This window comes from Podarcis filfolensis (assembly GCF_964270895.1).
Source record: "Podarcis filfolensis genome assembly, chromosome: 7".
In the NCBI taxonomy this organism is placed as follows: domain Eukaryota; kingdom Metazoa; phylum Chordata; class Lepidosauria; order Squamata; family Lacertidae; genus Podarcis; species Podarcis filfolensis.
The window spans coordinates 46,695,922-46,715,827 of record NC_139603.1 but is presented as its reverse complement, the minus strand read 5'-3'; the positions used below and the strand labels follow the sequence as shown (position 1 = coordinate 46,715,827).

Genomic DNA, 19,906 nt, shown 5'->3' with positions numbered 1-19,906 from the left:
TTAATAATATTTTGAGGAGATATATATAGCCGTAAGAGCTTTAGTTTATTTTGCCTTTCAAAATTGATGTGTTTTTTTTAAAAAAAATGTGGCTAAGTGGTAGTTTTATTTATTAAACAGTATATATTTTTATACTTCCTTATGGGCACTACTGGAAGTTTTTGTTAGGTGTTATAGGCAAAACTGATTTATTTTAAGTTACCTGTCAAAAGGCTGAAGCGGCATCAGCAATGCTTAATTAACTGCATAACTGAAATGTGGCTGGCAGCCCTAATTATTAATACATCTGGGGAAAATAAAACACTTTAATCCTTTCCTAGTCTAGGACTAGAAAAGCTTATTCAAAACATGACAGCTCCAAGTGCCTCTTAATAGGTGCTAATGGCTTTTCAATAGGCCATATGTAGCCTATGGCAGCTGGCAAGTCCTGCGTTAGATTAGCTGTGTCCTCATCTTGCAGCTCTAATAGGTAGATGTAGCATAATGGTAAACATAAAGGGAACCTTCCATTTGGTCCAGTCGTGGACGATTCTGGGGTTGCGGCGCTCATCTCCCTTTACTGGCCGAGGGAGCCAGCGTACAGCTTCCGGGTCATGTGGCCAGCATGACTAAGCTGCTTCTGGCGAACCAGAGCAGCGCATGGAAACGCTGTTTACCTTCCCGCCGGAACGATACCTATTTATCTACTTGCACTTTTGATGTGCTTTCAAACGGCTAGGTTGGCAGGAGCAGGGACCGAGCAACGGGAGCTCATCCCGTCACAGGGATTCGAACCGCAGACCTTCTGATCGGCAAGCCCTAGGCTCTGTGGTTTAACCCACAGTGCCACCCGTGTCCCTCATGTATGTATGCATGTATGTAGCATACACAAGCTGAATAGGAAAGGTGTTTTTGTTTTGTGCTGGCATAAGTCCTCCTCTGTTTAGCAGAGTACTTTGAAAAAAACTGGACACCCCTCTTGCAGGAGTGTAGAGTTAATAATAATAATAATAATAATATCTTTATTGTCATTGCCCCCTCTCAGGGACAACGAAATTACTTGACTGCTCCATAAAAACACTAATTAAAACAATACAGTATAGTACAGCAAGGAAGATTAGATGACTTTCAAAGTCCAGGCTTCCCATTCAGGGCCGAGATTGCTCTGGAGAAGAAGCTGTTCTTAAGACGGCTCGTTCTTGTCTTCATCGTCCTGTATCTCCGTCCCGACGGCAGGAGCTCGAAGAGACAGTGACCAGGATGCGATGGATCTTTTACTATGTCCAGTGCCTTCCTATGGCACCTTGTGGCATAAATCTGCTCTAAGGTGGAGAGTGGGCAGCCAACAATGCTCTCTGCTGCCTTAACAACTCTGCACAACCCCATCCTGTCCTGGGTAGTACAGCTTCCGTACCACACACATAAGCCATAAGTGAGCACGCTCTCAATGGCACAGTGATAGAAGGCAAGCAGCAGTTTCTGCGGAAGATGGTTTTTCCTTAGAATTCTCAAAAAGTACAGTCTCTGTTGCGCCTTCTTCACAAGCCCCCTTGTGTTGACACTCCAGGACAGATCCTCTTGTAATTCAATGCCCAAAAATCTGAACGTTGTTACCCTCTCCACACAGACCCCATCAATCAAAAGTGGCTGGATATTGCTCTTCTGTCTCCTGAAGTCCACCACAAGCTCCTTTGTCTTCCTTGTATTTATGAGCAAGTTGTTAGCTCTGCACCACTCTGTCAGCCGCTCCACCTCATCTCTATAATCCGTTTCACCCTCCCTTTCAGGGATGAGCCCAATCACGGTTGTGTCATCTGCAAATTTGACAACCCTATTACTAGGGTGAGCAGCGACACAATCGTACGTATAGAGAATATAAAGGAGCGGACTGAGTACGCATCCCTGTGGTGTTCCTATGTTAGTCTTAAGCATATTAGAGGTATAAGGGCCCAACCGAACCCTCTGGGGGCGGTCTGACAAAAAGTCCAGTATCCACCCACAAAGTGATAACGGAAGCCCCAGATCTTCCAGTTTAGACATCAGACGTTGTGGTAGAATGGTATTAAATGCCGAGCTGAAATCTAAAAAAAGCAGTCTGGCATAACCCCCCCGCTGCTCCAAATGTGCAAGGACGGCATGGAGGGCAATCGCCACAGCGTCCTCTGTCGATCTTTTCGTTTTATAAGCAAATTGGAATGTGTCCAGTCCCTCTGGTAGGCAGGCAATGACATGATTTCGTACCAGCTTTTCAAAGCACTTCATGATTATAGGTGTGAGTGCTACTGGACGAAAGTCATTCAGATCTTCCGGGTTAGGTTTTTTTGCTATTGGAACGATAATAGAGGACTTTAGGCAGGATGGAACAATAGCCTGGGCTAGGGATCGATTTAAAATCCCAGTGAAAACTCCTGCTAGTTGATCTGCACAGTCTCTCAATACCCTTCCAGCTACCCCATCTGGCCCTGTGGCCTTCCTTGGGTTGATTCCCTTCAACACCTTCCTCATCTCTTCTTTTTCCACAGAGACTACTACATTCCTTTGTACTGATGATGGTGATGGTAGTGATGATGGCAAAGCCTTCTCAGGGAGTGGTGGTGGTGGTGGTGGTAAAGCCTCAGCAGGTGTTGCTGCAGATGTTACTTCAAAACGGGCAAAAAAGGCATTCAAATCCTCTGCAAGGGATGCCCCTCCCTCGTCTGCCAGGGAATCCTTGGATTTATACCCTGTTAATTCTTGTACACCTTGCCACACCTGCCTGGTGTTGTTACTTTGTAGATGATTCTCCAGCTGCTGTCTATACGCCTCCTTTGCTACACGGATACCTCTCTTTAGATCCGCTCTAGCTAAGCTCTACAGCGACTTATTTCCACTTCTGAAAGCAGTATTTCTTGCCTTTAGCAACCCCTGGACCTCCCTTGTCATCCAGGGCTTCCTGTTTGGGTAGATCTTTACCCGGCGCCTCTGTGTTACATTGTCAGTGCAGAACCTAATATAGTCCAACACTTGCTCAATATGAGTCTCTACATCCTGTTGGGCGAATACCTCCCAATCGGTGTCATGAAAACAGTCTTGTAGTTGTTGGGATGCTTCAGCTGGCCATATTGTAATATCCCTCTTTATAGCTGGAGTCCGTTTCCTCAATGGAATACATTCAGGAGTCAGGAGCAGGGACACATGATCAGATTGGCCTAGATGTGATCTTTATGGTGTAAACCAGGCTTCCTCAAACTCGGCCCTCCAGATGTTTTTGGCCTACAACTCCCATGGTCCCTAGCTAGCGGACTAGTGGTCAGGGATGATGGGAATTGTAGTCTCAAAACATCTGGAGGGCCGAGTTTGAGGAAGCCTGATGTAAACCCATGAAGTAGGTAGAAAGCTCTAACTCCTCTGAATACCACAGTACCATGCCTCTAATCTATACATCGCCACTAAGAAATTATGATCCATTGTGTTCAATGGGAGTTGCTCCCTGGTTAAGCAGGTGTAAGGATTTCACTGCGCCTGTTACCCCCTTGAAAATTATCATGAACCTAGCAGGTTATACAAAATGGATTTAGATAAACATGGAGTTGTTTTCCTCAAGTAGTACCTTTCCTGCAATACAACAAAATAGAGGGAAGATATTTTAAAGTTCAAGTGCTTCAGCTGCCATTTCAGAAATGCTTTGCTTAAACAGAAAAGTTAGTTTTTATTTTAACATTCTTTTAGGAGACATCCTCAAGACTCCTGTGGATTGCTATGATTGCCTCTGTATATTTTATAACCCTCCTGTTCCCTTGCACGGATTATCAGTTCCAGGTAACACACAGGATAATTGAAATCTTATTCTCTTGATTTCCTCATAGCTCCATGCATAAAAATACTGTATGAGCTATAAAAGGATGGGTTAAATTTAGCACTTCGCAGTATTTTTAACTGTTCTGCAAATACTGCCAATTGCAGTTTTACTATCACTTCAGTATGTTGCTATGAATAAGAAGCATCTGAGGAACGGCTTAGAACTGGAGATGCACCAATGGAAAATAGGTACACTGACTTTTCTTCCCAGCCTCCCCAAAAGCCTCTTCCTATATTCAGAGAGCTGATGGGAAGAAAATTCCATAAAATCAGGCAGATACACCTTCTGCTCTGCTCATGAAAGGTGTCTCTGGCTCAGGTTTTTGGAGACCCCCAGTTCCTTCACTGTTAAGAAAGCTTCCCTGATGCTCAGAAGAGGCATTTTCCAGAGCTACTGCAGAGAGGGGAGTGTGGGAGTAATTTTCTATCTATACCCTTCAATGGGCACATCTCTGTCTCCAAGCCAGTATATTTGCATAAGATAGAACACAACAAGTGGTTCTAATGAAATTTCATGGGAAAATAGTCCAAAGCAGAACCTTGCAGTTAATATTGTGTGACATCATGGTGAAAAAGATCAGACCCTTCACACGCCAGTAACCTGAGTTTTAGGATTTTCCTGCCAAGTGGTAAAATTCTTACTGTTTATCAGGTGCAGGTGTGTAATAAAATGACTGTTACTGTCCAGTATCGAGTCCTGTGGATGCCCTATGGGGCTTTTGCATTTAATGATACAGTCAAAGTTCACTGCGCTGAGAACCTTTCTTACACTGGAAGCTGCCTTGTCCAGAATCACACACACAATCAGTCTCTCATCTACTGACTGGCAGCAGCTCTGAAGGGTTTCGAGACAGTGTCTTGGAGATGCAAGAGGACCTGGAACCTTTAGTTTGCAAAACATGAGCTTTGCTTGCCTCTTTCTTACCTGCATCTTGCCATCAGTACTAGCTCTTTTCAGACAAGAGGAGAGAGGTGTTCCCATGTTAGCATTGCTGTTGTATTGCAATGTTTTTGCACTGCTATTAAGACTTCACTCTCTTTTCCCTGTGAACAATATAGATGTAAACAAAAGCTATTACACTATGCTAAGCCTACTTGAAAACCACTTGTTTTTCTTTTCATTTAAGTTACAGAATTTTAAAAATCCACTGAATAATGAACACTTCGGAACGTAATGGTAGCAATGAAGTGAGAGACACCAACAATTTAATCTTAAAGACATACTGTATTTAGGTATCGGCGCCCTCATTGTTCCTGCACCACCACCCCTACACAATTTGTGTAACACTGTAGGCAGGCAGAGCTTTTGAAAAGTTTCACTTGCTTGGGTGTATGCGGAGAAAACAGCTTTTCAAAATAATAATCTGTACAATACAGTGCATAGTACATCATCTCAAAACATTATGAAGAGAAAAGAAATGGATTTTACAAAAGCCCATGTCTTTTTTCTTTTTTTATGGAACTATTTACAAGTCAAAATTCTTGGTTTTGAGAAACAAAAATAAAACCTTTTTTTCTTTTATTCACCATTTCACTGCTATTTTAATGCAATCTTGGAGAAAGAAGGGAGAATTACTATAGTTTACTTCAGTCGTGTTTTGTACATTGACATTTCATCAGTATGGCTTCAATTTATGCTACAAAGTTTTTTTTCATTTTTGTCGGTGCTTTTATGCAAAACGCCTTCCCCTGTAACTCCCCCCCCCCCCACAAAAGAAGCAGCCAAACATTTCTGCAAATGAAAGCAGGATGTTTCCAACAAACATGCCAGTCAAGAATCCTGTCCAGTTTGTTGATGAGGGCTAATTTCCGTATCTTGACTCTGCATAAACCTGCATAGATATTGAAAGGGTTTAGAACTGCATTTGCACTACGCAAACCCACACTGAAGTAATGGCACTGCACTTGTGTACTTTCTGTCCCTGGTAGCCTCAGAAAGGCATCAGCCAAAGATCCACACCCACTATGCCGTCTGCACCACCTCTTTTCAAAGGAGGAGGGATAACATATTAACAGGGATACTGTCCCACAGCAAATAGGAAAGGAATGTGGGTGAATAGCTCTCTGCAGCAATAGAGGGTCTAGGGACAGGGGCTCTCTTTCCCCCAAAATTGTTGAAGGCACAGATGCTGTTTCGGGTTAGGTGGCGGCCAGAGCACAGCGTGTTCCTTTGGTTTACAAAGTGCCATCATTCTCCACTCTGAATTTTGCCATCCAAGAACAGTCTTTCCATGCAAAATGATAACGGTAAAGGAATTATAAAACATCCTCTCTGATCTTATGTATGCACTTGGGTCTTAGGCCCTCCAAATAATATGCACTGGACCACAGCTGAAGCCAGACCCACCCTAAAGTGCAATCTTTTAAAATGGTAACGATTGTTTTAATCAATAAACCTTTTAACTATGCATTGCAGAACAGTTTTTGGTCTTGAGGCTATGCAGAATATACATTTTGGGGGTTTGGCTAAATGAAGATGCAGAAAATGCAAATTCCCTTAATTTAAATGAGGATTTCCTTGGAGTTGCAGAAAACTATATAGTGTTTTTCTCCATTCTTCAAACTAGCTTATGGGAATACATTAATGTGGAAGAGGGCAAGTGAGCGAGAATTCTGGAACTGGCAATTTTTTTACTTTAACAACAGAGTTTTATTCTTAGTTCCTCTAACGGATGTATCATTCAATATATTTTTAGTTTATACTTGCAATATACAAGTCAGACAATGGAGCATTCGTGTTTGAAAGCCAAAAAGAGGAAGGAAAGCTACACCAATAAAGTGGATTTTTGTTTCAAAATCTACAGGTTTCAATGGAGTTTTATATTTGTATATTTTATTGGCTGTACTTTTATTCCCAACTTCTGTCATTTCCAGTGTCACTAATGACTGCTACAGGAAAAAAGAAAAAACAAGTGGTAGATTATCGTGGTGGACACAACTGTTGCTCAATTAACTGTATTACGCTATAAACAGTAAAATACTCAACTTTATTGAAATCACTGTGTCAGCCAAGAACTGTGTTAACTGAATCTGCACTAGAAAAAGTGGGACATGTACATTAACTACATATAAAAATAGTAATTTAATTCTTTGTTGTATGTCCTCTAGCATAGTAGCAAGCACATCCAGCTGTCATTATCTTCTCATATTGTGTATATGTGTGTGTGTATACGCATGTATATATACACATATACACATGCAGGTGGAATGTAACTAAATAGTTGGGCTAGCACAAGGATTAGTGCTATCCAATCCCCCCGCTCTCCTCCCCCTGCACATGCCTCACACTGTCCCCAAATTGCTCTGGAGGGCTCAGAACATGTTTAGGCTGTTCATGGGGGGTGGGAAGAGGGCAAGAATGTTCCCTTGCGCAAGAAGAAATTCGTCTACAGGCAGAACATTCACCTTAGTGCTACATTATATACAACCCCAAATGCACACATACAAATATTTAGAAAACAGAACACACATGGGGATTGTATAAGCTTTGCATCTCAGCCTGGGTTTTGTAATTTATGAACACAGTTAAAGTACTATAAGTTTGCCAAGTAGTGAAGTATGAAAAAATGTAACTATTTCAGTGCCCCCCCCACTCTGAAATTTGATTTGTACAGCCAATTCTATTTTAAAACAACAGCAACAACAACAAAAAATTACCCACACTTGAGGCAAGTGTCTGTTATCAAGGCCCTAGGCGGCCGATTCTGGCCCTTGGCTGTACAAGTTGGTTTTTAAAAAACACTGTTTAAACATACAGCACCATCAACGTGCCTCAGAATGCACTCTAACATAGAGCACAAAATACAAACACTACAGAGTGCAAGTCTAACCATCTCCACAGAGGGAAAGTACAGAGGTTAGAAGTACGCATGTGGCTTAGAACAAGACACTTTCAAAATGTCCTCTCTCTTCCATACTGAACATTTGAATGGCATCACATACAAAAGTGAAAACAAAAGCAGCTGTTGGTTTCTCACTTGTAGGTGTCATACTTTTTTTTTTAAAGTAGTGTAATCTTTATATATATAAAAATAAAAGATGTTGATGCGGGGAAAACAAACTAACAACCAGGGGCTGCAAAAGATCATGCCTGGTTATTCAAATGAACCCAGATTACCTCCCTTTCAGTAATTACGTCTTTAAGCAAATAGAGAAAAGTTGTCCTCTGGCCTTTAGTAAACAAAATTCTAGCAATGATCCAAGGCTTCCTTCCACCTGATTCCAAACCTGCTCAGCGTCTCTCAACTAAATCATCGTCCCACCCACCAGGAAAAGTGCACTTTCAATAACAGATACAAAAATAGATTGGCACGTTGTTGACACAGTGAAGGTATCTTCCGCAACCCGTCATTGCTTTAGGAATCCTTTTGTAATATGGAAACCGCTTCTGGGAAAGCTGATGAGGTTTCCGCAGGAGCAGAATGTATAGTTTAAATAAAGTGTGAAATGAAGGCTGCTGTTTTATCTTCCTTCTCCTCGCAGGAAAGTTTATGGGGAACTCAAGGAAGTTCTTTTTTTTTTGTCCAAGTGGTGTGAATCTGCTCCACCCACGGTTCACTCACATGCAACTCATTCATCACTTGCGTCGAGTAGTTAAAACAGTTTGTCTAGCCTGAGAGTCTTAAGGAATTATTCCTACGATCAGGTTGAAAAGCTGCACTGAAAAGAGAATAAAGGGCGTTGGGGCATCTGTGCCCCCATTTTTGCATTTCCAGTAGTAACTGCTGCTCTTCTGAGCTCAACAGGGAAAAAAAAGTTTTTAAACCCCTCCCTCTTCTCGGAAGGGTAGCCTGTGCTAGGAATGCTGGACCAAGCGTCTATAATGTGGCATCACTTCATGTTCAGGTAGATGGAGAGCAAATTCCAAGGCCACTAACACTGGGAATTCAAAGGCAATCAGCTCCCTCCTGTTCAATCGGAACTTCTCTTCCAGTTTCTACAACAAAGCCAAACAGATTGGTGTATTAGTCATGTACTTAGCTTCTTCCAATTGCACTTGCAAGTTTAAAATAGGTATCTTAGGTCTTAAAATTACATCCAACCTTTCTGATGCAGCTAACAAGCAAAGGCCAATGCATGATATAATGAAGACACAGCAATTCCTTTCATCTAAGCCACTGCCGGGTCAACCCTCCTTCACTGCTACTTTTTGTGGCGAAGATTTGTGGCCTGGGGGTACTTACATCGATAAGATGTTTCACATCATGCTTTTTGAGGTCACTGCCGATTTTGGCAGCGAGTAGGACACATGCTCCAGCGCAGAGCTTTCTGTTCTGCTTGTTGAGTTTCCCCTTGAGAGCAAGCTTCTCAAAATAGACGAAGGCCATAGCCACGGTAGGTTCCTCAAAACCACACTCTTCTTGAGCTAGTTTGCGCATCTCTCGCTTCAGGCTGAAAGGGGAGGGAAAGGTGTGTTGCCGAAGAAACTCAAAGATTGTAATAGCACTACCTATCGTTCAGAAGGCTTGCCTAAACACCACCCGTAAACTGCCATGTATCATACTGCTATGCTTCACTCTCAGCACCTGCAAATGTAAAGTGTCCCCTGAATTTCTGAACAGTGAATTGTTCATGTTTGAAGTCATTTTTTTTTTGTCCAAAAATATTATTGCAAGTCTTGAATCTCTAACTTCTATCATTTTGGACAAGACGGTGGACTACAGGCAAGGAAACGGAAGCAGACAAAGGAACTGGAGCTCCTGAAATGCTAATGTTCTGGCCCAATGATAGCTCTTCCATAATTCCTTTTGCTCCCTAACTTTTAAGTATCTGCTGTTGCAGAGGACTGAAAAGGTATTGATACCCCTGTACAAATGGGATAGGGGCACAAAGGATACAGCACGACGTTATCCCATTGTATTCGGCCTTGGCTGCTCATAAGTATTAATGGAGTATTTTGTCATCACATCTGTACCCTGTTGTGCTTCCCTGTATGCAACTCTAGGAGCCTGCTGATCACTGAGAAATAACAATTTGTGAAGTCTGCAACGCAGCAGACATCTTTGTACCAACACGTCTCCAATTCAACAATAGAAGAACAACCTTTCATCTATTAAAATATATCCATGATTAAGTCTTGCTATCTTTTGGTTGCAACAGCTTTCACTAATTTCAGAAACTCTCTCTATCCCTTTTTCAGTGGCTTTCACAAGAACATTCACATCCTTGTCCTTACCTTTCTGTTCCTTTAGATATTTAAAAACACTGCAGGACCATAATACATACTTAGACCACATGATCCCTATCTTATTTATTCAGCTTTCTAGTCTAAGCAAACATATGGCTTCTTCTGTAACAATGGCCTTTGGAGGTCACTGTTCCAGAAAACCTACTGTTAATATTTTACCTCCATCTACCAAACCTATTAAGGGTAGCTGCACGGCAATGGTACCTTCTTATTTTACTGAGTGTCAGCTTGATGTAAGGAAACTTTTCCTTGAAGGTCTCGTTCATATCTTTCTTAAGGTCCGATGGCTTCACATAATCGATTACTGTTGTCTGTAAAAGATCGGGGGGGGGGGATTCAAGGTGAATTTTCTCAAAATTTCCAGTAGAATCAGCAAAAGTAAGTAATAGTTGCATGTTCTTATCCTAAAAATGATCTTAAGTACACTCTGGCAATAGCCATCAAGAAGATGCTTATCTGATTATTGTTTCAGAGGGACATCAATTTTAATCCATCATCATAAAATGCAACAGAAGGTTATTTGGTACTTTTAAAAACTGCTATCTTGGCATAAACAGTCATGATCTAGAATTCATTTTATCAGATGCATGTTGTGATTGTCACTTGGTATGTGTGTGCACATGCACCCACCCACATTTATTTTATTTATATAATCCCTGTCCCTGTAACAAATGGGACAGGGGCACAAAGGAAACAGCACGACGTTATCCCATTGTATTTGTATACACACACACACACACACACACACACACACACACACACACACACAGTAGGGTCAAAAGGCCATAAATGCAAGAGTAGCAACAGGTTAATGAATGGCTCACTCTTATAGTGCTCCTCTAGATAACCTATTTATGGAGCATTCACTCTCAGTTTGTGGGGAGGTTATGAGAGAACATACACCCATTCCGCATTCATCTTCATTTGCTTGCAGGAAGTTTATACATCTTTCTGTATACATTCAGTTCACACTTTTCAATGCACTTCCCCATCACTTTCCTAAACTGCAAAAAGTGCAGTAAGAGTGGCTTTGTTGTGCTAGGGCAACAGAATGCTTAAAACCACTTTAATAATACACATTCTTTGTTACAGTTCAAAGACCCACAAAACAGTTTCAAAAGCAGAATGCAGCAGAGATACAGGGATTCCAAGGCAGTCACTATATTTTATCCAGAGCAAGTTGATTTCTATTTCTTATTAGCTCCGAGAGAAATTTTGCCACGGCCAGAGTAATATTATTTGACTTATCTTCAAGAAGATACTTGAGATAGAAGGTTTCAGAGTTTCTATGTAAATTTACCAATAAGGAAAAATACTGTACGTTTCTCAATATGCTCTTTCTCCCTTGAAAAATACAGAGAGGTGTCCATATTATTTACATGAGCTGGTACTGTTGAGAATACTATCTTTTCAGCTATGCTATGTTAAATTAACACCTGCAGTGGGAAAGAACCTCAGAGTCCCAATTAAGTCTGAATTAAATTAAATTTGCTGATGAAATTTTAGCTCAGTAATTTTACACTAAAGTTTCATTCTAAAGCAGTGCTTTTCAGCCAGTGTGCCGTGGCACCCTGGGGTGCCTTGAATGATGGTCACGGGTGCCTCGGGCAACACTGGCCTCTGTCCCTCCTTCCCTCCCTCCTCTGATGCCCTCTTGCATCTCTGCATCCCAAAGGCTTTCATGGCTGTTTGTTGCAGCAGCCCTGGCTACAAGTTCCCCAGGTGAATGGTGCTTCTGGGGCTGGCTGGGGGTGCAGGATGCCAGGAGCTGAGGCAGCCTCAGAGTAAGCAAGCAAGTGGGCGAGGGAGCCCAGTCAACCAGTCCACTAGCCCTTGCTGTTGGGAATGGACAGACAAGTGAGAGGCAAGTATGCGCTGCACTGGCCTTTCTTGTGCTTGCTGTGTGCAAGGCTTGCCTGGGAGCTGAATGCCCAATGCTGAAGGGCAGCCTTTCCACCATGCAGTGTCAGCAGTGCCTACTGCTGCCATTGCTGTCTTCCAAGGTAAGATGCTGGCCTCACATTCACCTTTGGCCAGTCTCCTTTGGGCTATTAACACTGAGGGCATCCTCTTCCCAGGCCCCTGTGGGGCAATGTGAGGAGGCACCTCTCTTTGGGGTTAGGGGGTAGCTCACAGACCGGGGGCAGCAGCAGCGGCTGCCCAGAGGACTCCCAAGGAGAGGAGGCTGAGGAAACATTCCACAAGGGAGGGTGTTTTAAAAAGGGTGAGAGGCTGCCAGCCCTGCAGGCAGGAAGTGACATAACTGGAGTCCTGAGCTCCACAGGGGTGCCGCAGAAAGAATGTAGATGATCAAGGGAGCCATGGACTCATTAAGATTGAAAACCTCTGCTCCAAAGTATTTTTGTTGAAGTATAGTGACATTTAGGTAGCTCGAAATATTCTCCCAGTGGTTCCATTTATAAAGTCTATCCATTTGTTCTCTTGCATAGAGACTGCCTTGTCTGATGTAGACAGCAGAGGAAACTCTTGGTAAGTGATGACATATACTGAGAGATGAGCACGTGAAGGAAGTTGATATTAGAAATTCTGCCATAGTTTTGCCAAAGCTGATATAAAGATAGTGTTGTTCTGATTAAGAAATCACTTTAAATAGTAACAGACTGTCTTGACATACAGGCAACTCCCAATTTATGTTCCAAGGCACCGCATGTTTAAGTAAAATTGCATATATTTGAAACAATCCTGAAAAAGCCTGCAAACACCCTATTCCACCCCAACCCCACTCCTTTTTCTGACATTTTGGGTCACTCTGGGGTTAAACATGATGAACGTGTGCACAATTGCACACATATCGGAGGTGCCTATACTTCCTTTCTTGCCCTATGTTTCTTTGGTAATTAAGGCAACACTCCAACATACACTTAACCTGGGACTAAGTCCCACTGAATCAATGGAGTTTACTTTTGAGTAGACATGTACAGAATCGTTCTGCAAGCTTGGCCAATGATCAGATATGATGGGAGTTATAGTTCCAACAACATCTAGAAGGCCAGAGGTTCTCCATCCGTTGTAGAAGCCACAAGTTTTAAGGTGTATATACTTTGGGTCACTCTTCTCTTACTTCTTCAAGTAAAGCCTTTGCCTGTTCTTCCCACGAAAACTGCTAAACCATTCACACACTTTTCTATGGCATCATTTAAACTAAGAATGGTTTGAAAAGTGCACCTTGGAATTCTGGATAGCAGGAACACTGAGTGACACAGCACACTTTATAGAACAACATATGGTTTGGCCAGGATGCTGACCTTTTCTATCTACTCCAAAAGTCCAAGTACAGAGTTCCGTTTCTCCCTGAAGTGCATAACACTTGTGCAACACATGTTTAGAAAAAGAAGTCTGAGTGCTACGCTATTACACTTTCAGCATTCTTTTGAGTAAATGACAACAGAGAAGCTGCACAAGTCTGCAGGGAAATCCACAAATATATTCCAAAATGGTTTATAAATTGCTTCAGAAACAATTCAGGCAAGAATGTGCCCTCTCTCAGATATTCATGTGTACGTGTGTTGTTGTTTTTATGAAAGTGCCCCATGACGAATATCACTAGTACTTACTAAGCTAATGGATTCAGAGGAATGCTAAGTGTCACGTCCTTTATACTGGAAGGGCATTCCTCCCTTAATATATTAATTCTGTTATTTCTCATCAATTGTTAGGGCTCAGTGCTTGACAGAAAAGGCTACCAACACCCTCCAGTTCTGCCTGTATATTGTGTAGAAAAGAGCAAGAACGGAACAGTCAGAATTTTACTTACAAAAGTATACATGATTTTATTGCATTTTATTTTAACTGTATTTTAATATGGGGGGTGGATCTCTGAAGAAAGCTAGCTTTCTCTTGCATTCCAGCTTCTCAAACTGCAACAGCAAATTATATTACCTTTTAGAATATGGTTGGTTTGGTAAGTCATATGGCATGTCCTTAAAAAGCAAAGGACATGAAAATATTGTTAGCACTTAAACTTGGGAGAAAAGCTGGCATGCATCCACTGGAACTGGTAGCTATTTATCCTGGCACGCATTCAATTCTTCAACCAGACACAGCAAACACAGCAGTGACCTGCCATCGCCTTTGGTGGAATGAACAGCTAAACTATGAGCTGCCCTCCTGCAGTCTGAGCCTTTGCCATGGCCTACCAGAGACAAATAACTAGATTGCAAAGAAGCCTCCACAAAGTTATTCTGAATCACTCTTGGAAGTTGTCCAGCAACCAAAAATATAAGAAGTTGAAGCAAAATCAAGTAGCGGATATCCATCCCTAGACAGACTTGTTTTCTACAATAATTTCCAAGCCAGAAAAAAAGATCAGAAATATAACTCAAGCCACTAACCCATTGGAAGAAAGGTAACTGCTATATACATAGCCTTCACAAAGCTCCCTCTAAGTATTGTAAGAAACAGGTAGGTAGCCGTGTTGGTCTGCCGTAGTCGAAACAAAACAAAAAAATTCTGTCCAGTAGCACCTTAGAGACCAACTAAGTTTGTTATTTGTATGAGCTTTCGTGTGCTTGCAAACTTCTTCAGATGTATCTGAAAAAGTGTGCATGCACACGAAAGCTCATACCAATAACAAACTTAGTTGGTCTCTAAGGTGCTACTGGATGGAATGTTTTTATTTTATTGTAAGAAACATTAGCCATGCATATTTTTCTATAATACTTAATATCATGTGGCAGCAACAGTTGTGGTCTAAATGAAGTCGCTCCATTCATGGGTACTTTGAGCTGCACTCAAATGCCATAAATGTAGATGGAAATATTCACAACCAGACCTACAGATTTGGTTCATAGCTGGTAAAATCACTCTGCAAAACGTCAGGCACTGTGACTGAGTCCTGTTAACAATGACTGTCAGCAGCTTAACTAGCTTTCAGGCAGGGGTTTTCTCCAGCCCAACCGGGAGGTGCATGGACTGGGCAGTGGAACTTCTGCACACAAACTGTGTGCTCCACCACTGAGCTACAGCTCTTCCTCCAATTGATTTATTTGTCAAATGTCATGTCTTCTCTCATTTGTCAAAACACAATGAGTTTGGATCCAGTTGTGCTTTACATTGAAATTAATGTAAAAAAGAAAACCATAATCATCTCAAGTTCCTGTGTTTTCAATGGGACTTAAGCATGACTAAATTGCTTTGTACTGAACCCATCCAATACTTCATCAGTGTTTGTGCTAGTAGCTTTTTAAAAGTGAAAGAATGAATTATGTGTGTGCAACTGTGATGGCACAATTCAGTACCATGAAGCCTGTATGTAGAATAAAGGATAACAGAAAGAGAGTACCTAGGTAATGTAGAGCAGCTGTGGTCGTGGCTCTCTGCTTCATGGAAATTATGAATAGTTTATGTGCCCAAGGTCTGTGACAGAATTTTAAATACAGTCTTGGGGATTCCTTTTATCATCACCAGTAGAAAAGGATCACTGCAAAAGGCAACTGAATATTTTATGCCAGACTGTACTGCAGGAATAAAATATTTGGTGCCTCTACATGGAAAGCACAAATGACATTTGTCAGTAGAATTATCACCAGCTTGTACTTTTTAAGTGTTCTCAGTAAATCAATATTACACATTTGCATCCCTTATAGTATCCTAGATACAGGATTATAATCAAGAAGGCACATAAAACTGAAACAGTTAATCAGTCTGAAAAGTGCCAGTCTCCACCAATTGCTTGCATGTTGCCACATTGTAAACAGCAGCAAATAAGGAAAATTATACCAACTTTTTTAAAAAATAAAATAAAATAAAAGTCTGCTGCTTCTATGATTCCTATGGCAGATGGTTGTGTGATGATTTATTATAGAACATGTTCTCTGGTTTAAGAAGAATATTTGTTGGCAAGCAGCCTCTGTTGTATTTCTGCCTGCTGTTCAGGTGTTTTAAAAGCACAGAGATTCCATCGGGGGGAAATATGGCAAATCAAACGTAGCCAAACTGCAGTCCAAGCTTCTCTTCTGTCCCTCCTAAAGCATGGTGGGCAGAAGATTGGGATTTACTGGTACATCTCTGGGTGAAATGCAGTAGATCAGCAAGGATTCCTGACTCCCAATTGTTTAACTATAGGTAAAGCTAAATTAGTGATGTATGGAAGTGAGAGCTGGACCATAAAGAAGGCTGATCGTCGAAGAATTGATGCTTTTGAATTATGGTGCTGGAGGAGACTCTTGAGAGTCCCATGGACTGCAAGAAGATCAAACCTATCCATTCTTAAGGAAATCAGCCCTGAGTGCTCACTGGAAGGACAGATCGTGAAGCTGAGGCTCCAATACTTTGGCCACCTCATGAGAAGAGAAGACTCCCTGGAAAAGACCCTGATGTTGGGAAAGATGGAGGGCACAAGGAGAAGGGGACGACAGAGGACGAGATGGTTGGATAGTGTCTTCGAAGCTACAAACATGAGTCTGACTAAACTGCGGGAGGCAGTGGAAGACAGAAGTGCCTGGCGTGCTCTGGTCCACGAAGAGTCGGACACGACTAAACGGCTAAACAACAACAAAGCTAAATTACACTCTCTTCCTACAACACTCCAAATAAATACTGAAATTGGGGGGTAACTAGGTCCAAATTTGTATGTGGAAAACTGAGCTCCTGGTACTCTTTCAGCAGTTACAAAGAAACGCTATTATATTTAATTCTAAGTGTATGACTTCTGCATCCTGTTCCAGTTGGTGGAAACTGTGGTTCCAGCACAAGACAAGAGTTAAGTCTACCCTCCTAGAACACAATCTCAAGTGACAAGTTCCAGACTAAACTACATTCTTGATATTGCTGGTGAAAATGCACCACATGGTATCTCTTTCACCTTATTATTGTTATTATGTTGTTATTATTATTATTACAGTGGTACCTCAGGTTAAGTACTTAATTCGTTCCGGAGGTCTGTTCTTAACCTGAAACTGTTCTTAACCTGAAGCACCACTTTAGCTAATGGGGCCTCCTGCTGGTGCCGTGCCGCACAATTTCTGTTCTCATCCTGAAGCAAAGTTCTTAACCCGAGGTACTATTTCTGGGTTAGCGGAGTCTGTAACCTGAAGCGTATGTAACCCGAAGTGTATGTAATCCGAGGTGCCACTGTATTGGCTTCTATTTGCTGCTCATATAGGATTGTTATTTTTTTAACGCTTGATGCTTTGCTGTGTTTTTATATATGTTGTAAGCCGCCCAGACTGGCTGGGGAAACCCAGCAAGATGGGCGGGATATAAATTAAATTATTATTTATTATTATTGTATCAAATTCTGCAGTTGTCATTTGGCCCGTTATAATTCCATCCATCCTGCTGACAGAATTCTATTCAAAAGGCTAGAATAACAGACGAGACAATGCCCAACTGTTGCTCTATTCTGAATGCAGTGGACAAAAGCCAATTTACACCACTACTTGTTCAGACCATCTCATATGTCTCAGTGCTCCCACACCCCAATACGAAAGTGTGTGTGTGTGTGTGTGTGTGTGTGTGTGTGTGTGTGTTTCCTGGTCTCACTCACTCCACTTAGTTTGTGTCCACACCCATAAGAGACAATAATTTCTACAGGGCTGCAGCTGCCAAGCTCTAATGACAAAAGCCTGCCAACTAATGAAAGTTTAATTACACACCGGAGCTCAACATAGAGAGAACAAAATGTTCCATGCTGACATAAGGGCTACTCTTTACTCTGCCCACTTGTGAAATGTGGTAATTAAAGCTGTATTCTATTCAGGACTACAGGCCTATCTGCTACTGTATACAGTAGTTTTAAGAGCCAAATTAGATGTGACAATGGGCGCCATGTTTTATCTTCGTATGCTGTGTTCATGTATAAAGTGTGTGGGAAAGAGACTAACATCAAAAGGAGAGAGTGAGTGGGCGAGAGCAGCTGAGTAGGAAAATAGTTACGTTCTTTGAATAAAATACAGTGGAACCTCGGGTTGCAAACGTGATCCGTGCAGGAGGCACGTTCTCAACCCGCAGCGCCGCGTGTGCACACCCACGTGATGCGATTTGGTGTTACTGCGCATGCGCAAGCGCCGAAACCCGGAAGTAACCCGTTCCAGTACTTCCGGATTCGGTGCGGTCCATAACTCGAAAACGTGCAACCCGAGGTATGACTGTAAAAAATAAACTAACTAAATGACAAACCTTAGATTTTCGGCCAATGAAATACAGTAGCATAATGTCGTTTGCCCTTTCATTGATCCACAGCAGCTTTCATATCCCAAAAGGCAAAGCATTTGTCATTTATAACTAAGATTCTTAAGTTGTTACTCTCAGCAGAGATAAAGAGCAATCAGTTTAAGTAAGACAAATTAAGGCTTCAAAGTTTTAGCCAGTGTATAGTTCACGTTCTATTTTGTCACATTATCAAACACTACTCACCATATATGAAGGGAATATTAGCACCCGCTTGTGCTTCCCACACGGCCACTGAGGATCATCCAAAAGATTAGGGTCGTACTCAATATAATCTCCCAGGTCACTGCCTATGAAGAAGATCAATGCATACAAGCAACTGCATAAGGTAATGTGAGAGACATAAAATAATAAATAACGGAAGACAAGCTTACAGTCAAATTGCAGAACACTGCCTTTGCATGGGCAATTCAGCTTCTGAAGTGTATAGTTAAAACAGTGAAGGTGAATGTTTATGTGGTCTTCAGTGGCAATCTAGGGATGGGCAAGGAGCACTGAAGCAAAAAAAGCAACATACTTAACCAAACAAGCCAGAAGATGTGCATTGAGAAAGATTACAGGCTTCCTACCTGAACGATCATAATGTAATCTATCAATTTTAAATCAGCTCCATTAATAGACAGCAGTGGATATTTATTTTTTCCATATAATGTTCATAAGTGGACTTACTGAAGAGAGAACAATGTTAATGAAAGCCCTAATGTACAAATGGCTGCACTGCATTGAGCAAGCCTCTAAGATATCTGGACTCTGAGAGAGTGCACAGTCCATAGGTCATGCAACAATGGCCAAAAATGCTTGCTACTGGTAGATACAGCTTAAACAGTTCCAGGGTGCCCTGAGTGTCAGTAATGAGCTACCACGAAATCTTCCAACAATACCAGAAGGGTCAGCAGCTGTTGTGGGGCCTAGGGGTTGTGTGATAGCTAGATCTCATGGGCTTGGGAAGGGGTGCACAGGTTTGTGGAATGCAGCTGAAGACAATCACGTCAATCTATTCCCCAAAGTACCATTTAGGCCAAGGGCTCAAATGCACATGTATTCTAAAATGTTACCTCCATCCATGCTCCCTTGGGTGCTGTTAGCCCTTCCCAATGAAAGGCTACGATGGCTTGCATTGCGAAATTGTGAGAAGGATGAGGTGGAATCTATCGTGTTTCTTCGTCCTCCCAAAGCGTTGGTTGGGAAGAGAAACTGGGTGTAAGAAACAGTCTAAGAAGAAAAAGAGACACACAATGTTGATTTTTTTTTATTGCTCCACAACATGAAAGCTCATGTACAGAACATGTTTACTTTAAAACTTGGATTTCAAGAACTGAATGCTCTGAATTTTTACAGATGCTTAGAAGCCACTGTTTCCTTAAAAAATAAGAGAATACTGCTGCTTAAGAAATAGTAACTATAGGATACAAATGTGATTTAACATTTGATTCACGAGATTATATGTTGGTAGGATAAGTAGTCTTACCTTCCCATTGGCTCCCAATTCCACACCTTCAAGGCCAACTATGTCTTTCAAGCAAACTCCTGCCGCAGAATGGCATGGCCTCCCACCTTCTGCTTTCATATCCCTGGGAAGCAGAAGCCAGTGGTTAATATATTTTGCATGTAACTAGATATAAATCTTGTTTGTTCAATGCCCTTTCTCAAACAAAAGCAAGAAAATAATGATAATTAGGTAGAACAGGACTCTCTTGCCAAAATTTTATATGC

At 41.7% G+C, this 19,906-nt stretch overlaps 1 protein-coding gene across 2 annotated transcripts in view; it reads right to left on the bottom strand.

Moving 5' to 3' along the window:
• Nucleotides 1-5,021: 5,021 nt before the first annotated feature.
• The window catches only part of CABLES1 (Cdk5 and Abl enzyme substrate 1), a 51,094-nt gene continuing 36,209 nt past the window's right edge, over nt 5,022-19,906 (bottom strand). For both annotated transcript variants that reach the window (XM_083623617.1, XM_083623618.1), the window contains 6 exons: nt 19,662-19,764; nt 19,249-19,405; nt 18,380-18,483; nt 10,208-10,314; nt 9,000-9,207; nt 5,022-8,752 (listed from right to left, as the gene is read on the bottom strand). In XM_083623617.1, coding sequence (XP_083479743.1) covers nt 8,612-8,752; nt 9,000-9,207; nt 10,208-10,314; nt 18,380-18,483; nt 19,249-19,405; nt 19,662-19,764 — 820 coding nt within the window. In that variant the 3' untranslated portion in view covers nt 5,022-8,611. The remainder of the gene's footprint in view (nt 8,753-8,999; nt 9,208-10,207; nt 10,315-18,379; nt 18,484-19,248; nt 19,406-19,661; nt 19,765-19,906) is intronic.